General features: G+C 46.7%; 1 protein-coding gene across 1 annotated transcript in view; it reads left to right on the top strand.

Moving 5' to 3' along the window:
• Positions 1 to 7400, top strand: part of LOC104167188 (dysferlin-like) — a gene marked incomplete at its 5' end in the record, with an annotated part of 61182 nt that extends 53782 nt beyond the window's left edge. Inside the window, 4 exons of the mRNA XM_009707373.1 lie at positions 62 to 240; positions 933 to 1042; positions 1395 to 1542; positions 7362 to 7400. Coding sequence (XP_009705675.1) covers positions 62 to 240; positions 933 to 1042; positions 1395 to 1542; positions 7362 to 7400 — 476 coding nt within the window. The remainder of the gene's footprint in view (positions 1 to 61; positions 241 to 932; positions 1043 to 1394; positions 1543 to 7361) is intronic.
• Between the last annotated feature and the right edge of the window lie 775 nt (positions 7401 to 8175).

Here is an 8175-nt window from a genome sequence, read left to right as displayed (position 1 = left end):
AGTCCCTGTTTTAAGGACTTGTTACACTGAGAAGTCTTCCCAGTAACGTTCTTCCTTGCAGGCTCCATTCAGATGGATCTCAACAGGATGCCCAAACCTGCCAAGACCGCTGAGAAGTGCTCCTTAGAGCTAGTAGATGAGACCTTGTCTTCAAGTCGCTTTGTGTCACTCTTTGAGCAGAAAACCGTCAAGGGATGGTGGCCCTGTGTTGCTGAGCAGGATCAAAAGAAGATCCTGACGGTAAGGTGGCCTCTTCACGCGTTCTTTGGGGGAACTCCCTTAAAGCATTGAGGAGGGACATGGTTGGGTCAAGCCGATGCAGGATGCCATGGCCAGGGCAAGAAATACAGTCTTGGGCTGCAAATTTTATAAACCGGACCAGCTTTTGTCAGCTGGATGTTTTCCAGGATTTTTCCAGCACCATGCAAATGCCTCAGAAGAAATTATCTGTTCTGTGGGATTTTGGCTGTGGTTTTTGGAACATGCCACCTAATTTGACTCTGTATCACATCTATTCTTAATGATACTGTGTTGTGACAAGTACCAGGGAAAGGTTCCAGCTGTCAGACTGATACATTTAAACATAAGTGTCCGGGCTCCTGTTCAAGTCTTTGGCGACTGTTCAATAAAGGTAAGGGAGTCCGGGCAGTGAATTAAGTCATTCAACAAAAGACCCCTGAGTTGGTTGCCTGAACTTGGATGTCAGTGACATTTGAGATGCCCTGGAGTATCTGCTGAGAACACTGTGGTGGGCAGGTGAGGGCTCTGTATGAAATCCACCCTTACTGGGTTCCTCATGGTCCTTGTTGGTAGTGGTTGGGTTATGCTCAAAGTAGTTTTTCTTTCCCCAGTCTGTATTTTGCACCACACGTTCATTTCTCACTTCTTTGTTTTGTTTTGCTTATATGTTTGTTTTTGTTTAACCCGTATAGGGCAAATTGGAAATGACTTTGGAAATTGTGGCAGAACAAGAGCATGAAGAGCGACCAGCTGGTATGGGTCGGGATGAACCAAATATGAACCCCAAGCTGGAGGACCCCAAGTAAGAGCATCTTGAATGGAAAAGTAACCACTGGGGCATAGAGTTCTCAAGGAGCAAAGTGAAAATCTGGGTTCCCCGTTTGAGGTCTGCCGTCTGCAATGGGCGTGCTTCTGTGTAGGCTGTGTTTCTGAACTGCTGATGCTCAGACTGTACGAGCTGAGACAATCCAGGGTGGCTGGGAAGCTGGTCTGGACCACCAAGGGGGGCGTTTAACATAGTCTACCCAGAAGGATGTGGGTTTGCAGGATGAGCAACCAGCCTGTTACAGCAGGGCAAGCTCATGGGGTTGGGGATCCAGGAGGGTGAAACTACTGTGAAACTCAGAAGTGATCTCAATTTTGTTTGGCTCCAGGCGCCCGGAAACCTCCTTCCTATGGTTCACCTCCCCGTACAAGACCCTGAAGTACATCTTGTGGCGGCGATACAAGTGGGTGGTTATCCTGGCCATCGTGTTCTTCGTTTTGCTGCTCTTCCTGGGGATCTTCATCTATGCCTTCCCGGTATGATGGGTGTGGGAGAGGACAGGGGGGGCTGGTCAAGGTCTTAGGTGTTCCCCCAGGTCTCTACGGTGACAGAGATGGTCCCAGTGCACATGGCTGCAAAGTTCCATGCTTGTCCCTGAGGAACAACGTGGTGGACCACGATGGGTGAAAAAGAAAGTCTGTGTTTCTGGTCTCTGCTGCAGAGTCACCTCAAGGCGCTCGGCTCTTTGCACCCATGTTTCAATTCTGACTAACGACGCTGAGGTTAACTGATTGTTTTCAAAGAGATTCAAGCAGCTGATGTTGGAGGTGTTGCAGGGTTGGTGTGAAAATCCCTGACAAACACGCAGCCTAATTAGAAATGCAGCCATTTTACAGGGCTGAGCAGTGGCAAAACCCCACATCGGTCTGTAATTGTTTAAAGATGCAGGGAGTTTATAGGCGTTCGGGCAGCCCTGTCTCTTGTTATCAAGGCTTGGAGCACGCTATACCAATGTAATGTCTGAAATGAGGGGGAGGGTTTTCACCTCGTTAATCAAGAAAGTGGCTTTTTCTTGCTTTACCGTCAGTTCCACTGGCAAAACAAAATAAATAAATAATGGAGCCCTGGCCTTCCAGTTTGGCTTAGGATGGGTTTTTGTATCCTCCTCTGTTTCTACAGCACTGGAATAATTCATGCCAGCTCTTGGATGCCATTTCCCCTCCTCTCAGACTGATAAGAAAAATGACCCGCCTTTCTCTTTCCGGCACTTAACAAATTCTGCTCCTTGTACATGAATTCTTTTTTTTTTTTTTTTTTATAAAAGAACTCGTTGGGCTAATTTATAACTTCATGTGAGAGAACGTGGCTGCCTTTTGCAGATGGCTTTGTGTGCTTGCAGTGTACAACCGAAAAGTGAGGTGTGGAATTTCTCCTCGCCATCATAATCACTTTCAGATGATTTGAAGTCGTGCATGCTCGGTTGTTCCTGCCGAGAAAAAAAGGGGATGAGATTAGATCATGGCTCTCCCCACCTCTCTGTTCTCGTATCCATGGGAAGGGTTGGGGTACTGCTCCTGCTGGAGAAACGATTCTGGAGGAAATACTTGTGCAAGTGCGGATTTGTGCTGCGTTGCCTCCTCCCTGCCCTGTACTCGGAGCCTTTCCTGGAGACTCCTCTTTATATCAAGTAGCAGAAACCAAGCCTTTTTGACCAAGAAGAACTCAGTGTTTCCCTGAAGATGCAAGTGGCTTTGCGTTCGTTCCAGTGGCATCGTATAAAACCAATGTTGAGAGGAGAAAAAATTTGCAAACGATAAATATTGATTTACACTCATTATTACTTGGGATTTTTCCCTGTTTCCTAGCTAAATGTTGTTGTATTTAATTTCATTTTTGTCGGGTCAATTTTTAGTCACATTTCGAAAAAGTAATGCCATGTTTCATGGAATTTTCCTGGTTTTATGTATTTGGCTATCTTCCCGTAGATTTTTGAGGTCACTGGTTCTATATCTACTTGGAGATTTAGTTCCTTTCCTGTTTCATCAGGCACTAAATTTGGCAATCACGCTGGTGAAGGTTTGCTATGAAGGATGCCCCTGGCATCCTGACCTTTGGCAGGGCTCACCATTACATCCCTGATTAAACACATGGGAAAAAAACCAAACCCTCCTCACTTCTATCCTGATTTGTGTGCTGGGAGCACCGTGAGGTCCTGTTTAAAATAAGGGCCTTGCTGCGTTTAGCATCGTATACGTAATCTTGCTGCTACACGTGCAGATTTGAGGTCCCATGCTGCAGGTAGAGGGATTTGTATCTGTCCTGCTCCTGGGCAAAGAGGGGGGTGATGGGAGGGAAACCTCAAGGGAATCCTATTAGGGCACATGGACCACCAGTCTGAGCAGGCAGAGGGTAAGGAACAGGGATACAGAGATGCTAAGGGGTCCATACAGAGCTGAAGTTACTCTTTTCCTGCTTCTGTTGCCCTTTTGCAATGGCCTTGCATGAAGAGCTCTTCCACAGCTTTCTGCTCGTTGGGACCTCCAGGGTCTTCCAGTCATTGCCTTGAGGCACCTGGTCCTTGGCTCACCAGGAGCCTTGGGTCCTGCCTGCAGGTTGAACATCCCTGCCTGCACACAGCCTCTCCACCTGGGAGCGTTGTGTACCGTGCACCAGATGCTACCAGAGAAGTCTGAGACCTGGCTCCAAATCTTGTCCTGTTTGGACTCTGCCTGTGGACACCAGAGGAAGATACCTTTTACCTGACAAATATCTGTCCACAATATGCCCTGGGAAACGTAACGGTCCCATGAGCTCAGTTAGCCCTGCATAGGTCACCCTCCATCCCAGACAGGAATCTCCCCTGGAAACAAACCTAGGGCATTTTCATTGGCTCTTGGTACAAAAGTGGGATTTTAAAAAATTTATTCATACGCCCCATACAGTGCTGAAAGCTTCTAACCACAGTCCCAGCTTTGTGGTCAGAGTAGCTGGAGAGTAAGAGCAAAATGTCCCGTTTGAAAGCTGTTTGCTCCCACTTGAAACAGTGAAGGGCTGTCTGCGATTCCCAACAGTAGTGCTCAAAAACATTGATCCCCAAAAGCTCAGGCTTTTCCGTGAATAAAGAAGCTGATGTCTTGGTCTTGTTCAGGATACCCATCAAGAGATGCTTTACACCCCAGGGAAGTATTTTCTAAAGGCTATATTGCAGAATATTCTGCCTTTGGAGCTACTTCATGCAATCAGAAACCTTTGAAGATGTGGTGCCGCTGTCCTCAGGACACAGAGCACGTGTGATGGATCATGGGCTGGAATAAAGATCTTCCCATTCCTCCTCTCGGGTCCCCTTCAAAGTCTCTTTTCCAGAAGAGCTTTGTGCAACCGACAGTCGTCTTCCAGCCAGGGAACGTGCCGTGGCTGCCCTGGTGGGATCTGGGGTCCCTGGAAGGAGCAGGGGGAGACCTGCAGAAGTGGGGAAGGGTCTGGAAGTGCTTGGGGATGAAGAGGAGGTTCATCAGGATCCGCGGGGAGCTGGGAGTACGGCAGTGTGGGAAATTTAGGCACAAGTCCATAAGAAATCAGTCATCGTTAGCGCAACTGTTTCAGAGCAACTCGTTTTAGTGGGTGAGAGGCCATTTCCAACTGAAAAGCCTTTTGGTTTTGGGTGGAGAACTGCATGGTATTGCAAATTTCCATAAAAAAAGTTGTCTAGTTTTACAGAAATGGGAAAAAATGTTGAAAATCTGATATTCTGAGGTTCTTCATTTTTTTAACTTGGGCTTTTCCACCCAGTCTTAGTGTCGGATTACTCGCTGCTTTGCCTTAGCTTTCTTTGCAGAGTGGTTGTCATTACGTTCTATACAGGCTAGGTCTCTGGGAGCAGCGTTCCCTGGATATTTCCTATATGATTTCCTTAGATTGTCCTTAGATTTAACTTGACATCAGAAGACTCCTTAAAGAACAGATGAAAGTATAATGAGATCCAGTAGCTGGATGTTAAAGTTAGAAGAACTATTCCAGTGGAAATAGGATGCTAATTTTTGAGACGAAGGGTAATTAACCATTGGAACAATTTGCCAAAGGTTGTGGTAAATTCATCATTGCTCGAGGCGTCCACGTATCGAGACTGAATGTCTTTCTACAAGATATGCTCTAGTTCCACCCTATGCTCCTGTCCAGCAGTGCTCATTTATGGGACGCTGTGGGGCTTTTTGGAAAGGTCCGGTGCCTTTGATGGACTTTTCATCCGACACTGCCATAGCTGAGAAGAGGTCTGCCTTCTGCTACGGGAAGGGTTGAGTGAAAGTCTTGGACTAGACACAAGGTCCGAAGAAAAGGTTATGAAAGTCCAACCTGAGTTTCTGCATCTGTAAAGCGTAGGGAGTACGGAGGTGAAGTTATCTCCCTGAAGCAGTGATTATTGTAAAGATTTTAGTCTCTACCACCATAGAAAAATGTAATGCTACTTCCAGCTGGAGTCAACTCTGCTTTGCAGCACCATGAAAATGTTTACTACCTTCTAAAGCTCTGTTTGTGTTCTGCAAGCCCAGCGTTGCTTCCATTGCCATTAATTCTAATTACAGCTCGCTTTCTGTGCTGATTGATAATCCTGCTTGGCTTTCAACACTTCGTTAATACAAATTCGTAGCTGGACAGAAAACTTGCTACCCTCCAGAATGCAACCAGTCAAATCATAAAAAATAGGAGTATGTTGGAGGATAGACTCTGAAAGACAAATGGATGGATAATTAAATCGAAGGTTATATGTCACTGGAGGCTTTTCTAATGACTTCTGGTAAACTGCCCTAACTTTGCTTGCTTGATTTATGGCATTATTAGAAATCCTCAGTTGGCAAACTGCCTTATAATTTGCTACGCGTTGTAATTTATCAAGATGCCTTTGGTCAGACTTTACTTTTGTTGTTTTTTTTTTTTTTTTTTTTTTTTTTTTTTTTTTTTTTTTTCTTTTTCTTTTTCCTCCGTTCCTCCAAAGATCTTGCTGGTAACTAGCACTGTGCTTTGCTTCCAAAGTTGTTTTTTCAAAGTGGCAGGGTGATAGAACATCCTGTACCAATTAAGTTCAATATGCTTGGAAGGGACTTCCAAACTGGCTAGTATGTGGTCGTGGGGGTTTGACTCAGAGCTACTTTAAATATAGCTCTTTCCAAACAACCTCAGCATCCGTCTTCGTCTGTATTTTCATTGTGGTCTTGATAAGCAGCGTTTACACAGCTTACTCTTTTTCACAACGCTGTCATCTTCTTTCAAGGAAGGAATTGCACGTATAACAGGCTGAAATACCATGACACCTCGTTTTCCATACTTCACCGTGCAGTAACAGGGAGGGTAGAGATCCCAGAAAGCAGACACGGAACGGTCTTGCCTGGGGTGTCTGCTCTTCGGACCAAAAACCACACCAAATGCTGATGCTGGAACAGATGGATGGCTGAGGCCTTAAGGGATGCAGACGAGGCAGAGGAAAAAAAATTCAGCAATAGGTTTGCCTTTCTTGATTGCCTTTGGCAGGTTCTTTGGAGATAGTCCATGGACCCGCAGGCTAGGTTTGTACTAAGAGACTAAATCAGGATGGGACAGGGCTTGAGAACCATCCTCTTGCTGTTCAGACCAGCTGATTGCTGGCGTGATCCTGGGTGCAGGTTTTGGCCCGTGGAAAGCAATGCTCTCCAGAAAACATCACGGCACGGCTTGATGGATGCTCAGGGACCGGTGCCATGGCCCATTTCCAAAGGGTCCAACCCAACAGGCAGAGAGGATGAGGTCACCGGTTTTTGGTGGATCGTGGGGAGAAGGAGCCATAAGGATGCGAGGTCAGGGCTTGGGTAGTGAATACAGCCTCAGGGTTTGTGGGGGAGCGGCACAAAGGGAGAGCAGAGAGGAAGGGGCACCGGGAGCTGGAGGAGAGGGGGAGGCTGCAGCAACTCAGCAAAGAGCTGGACGTGTCTCCTCGCCTGCAAAAAAAGCATATGAGCACTCGGGTGGTGCTGGTGGGGAGGTGCCAAATTTCTTACAAGGGTATGACGGGGTGGAAGGAGCAATCAAAGTCCAGGAGTGACTCCTGCTGCTTGCTGCTTGATGCTTATGACCAGTAGCCTCTACTGGAAGAAGGCAAGACCCATTTTCTCACTTGTCTTGGGCTTTCTACCCTCCTTGCTAGTGGGAATGCACTTTTTACTTGCTTGTTTCTGCAGGCTGGAGGCTTGGCCATCACGCCTGCCCTGAATGCAGCCCCGTCTGCAGTTCTGCGCCGTACCCAAAAAAGTACTTTAACCCCCATGTGCCATCCTGCTGTACCTGCTTCAAATCAGCTTTTCCTTCTCTCGTTTTTCCATCCCTCTAGAACTACGCTGCTATGAAACTGGTGAAACCTTTCAACTGAAGCTGTGCTGGAAAACCCCTGAAAGGTCCAGTGCCCGCCTCAGGAATTTGAAAAGAGGTTGTGGCTCTGCGCTGGATCACATCGGCGGATGGAGATGGAGAAAGAACAGCCTCACTCAGGCCCTAGACTGCTGCCACAGTGAAGATACAACTGACCCTGACGCAATACAAAGAATCCCACCTACAGCACTCACCTTGGAAGCAGCATGTAAACAATACCTACTCTGAAATATTTCTTATTTTACTTCCTTGTCTGTCGTCGTCTTTTATTTTTTTTTTTTAAATTTGCTCTGACTTGTAAAGCTTGAATACCAATGCAAAAGTGAAGAGGGTGGGGGGGAAAAGGACCTTTTCATAGGTAGCCCATGAGCCTACAGACACGTTGCAGACCTTAGCGAAGGAGTCGCGGGATGCTGGCGTAAGCAACACGTGCAAGCCAAAATCTCTCAGATTCTGAGCACACTTTTCTTTGCACTCTGAACAAACCTCAGCTTTCCTTTGCCGTTCAGTGTCTATTATCTGGTTTATATATGTATAAAGTCTACTGAAGATGAAATGTGCTGCACAGCCTGACACTCTGGGCTGATTCGTTGCCTTTCCAAAGCAAGCAAAAACCACAAGATACAGGACCGGGGGAAAAGGCTGAGATGCAAAACCTGGGCAGGAGTTGGTGGTAACTGCTTAACCAAAACTCCCATTGAATTTTGCGCTCCTGAAGGACCGCACAGTCTGGCTCATGGTTTTTTTGGAGCTTGTTTTCCCTCTGAGATGCTCTT

This window comes from Cariama cristata, unplaced genomic scaffold (genome assembly GCF_000690535.1).
Source record: "Cariama cristata isolate BGI_N322 unplaced genomic scaffold, ASM69053v1 scaffold1699, whole genome shotgun sequence".
NCBI classification, from domain to species: Eukaryota; Metazoa; Chordata; class Aves; order Cariamiformes; family Cariamidae; genus Cariama; species Cariama cristata.
Note: the sequence above shows the minus strand (reverse complement) of the source record. Positions and strands in the feature narration are given on the sequence as shown.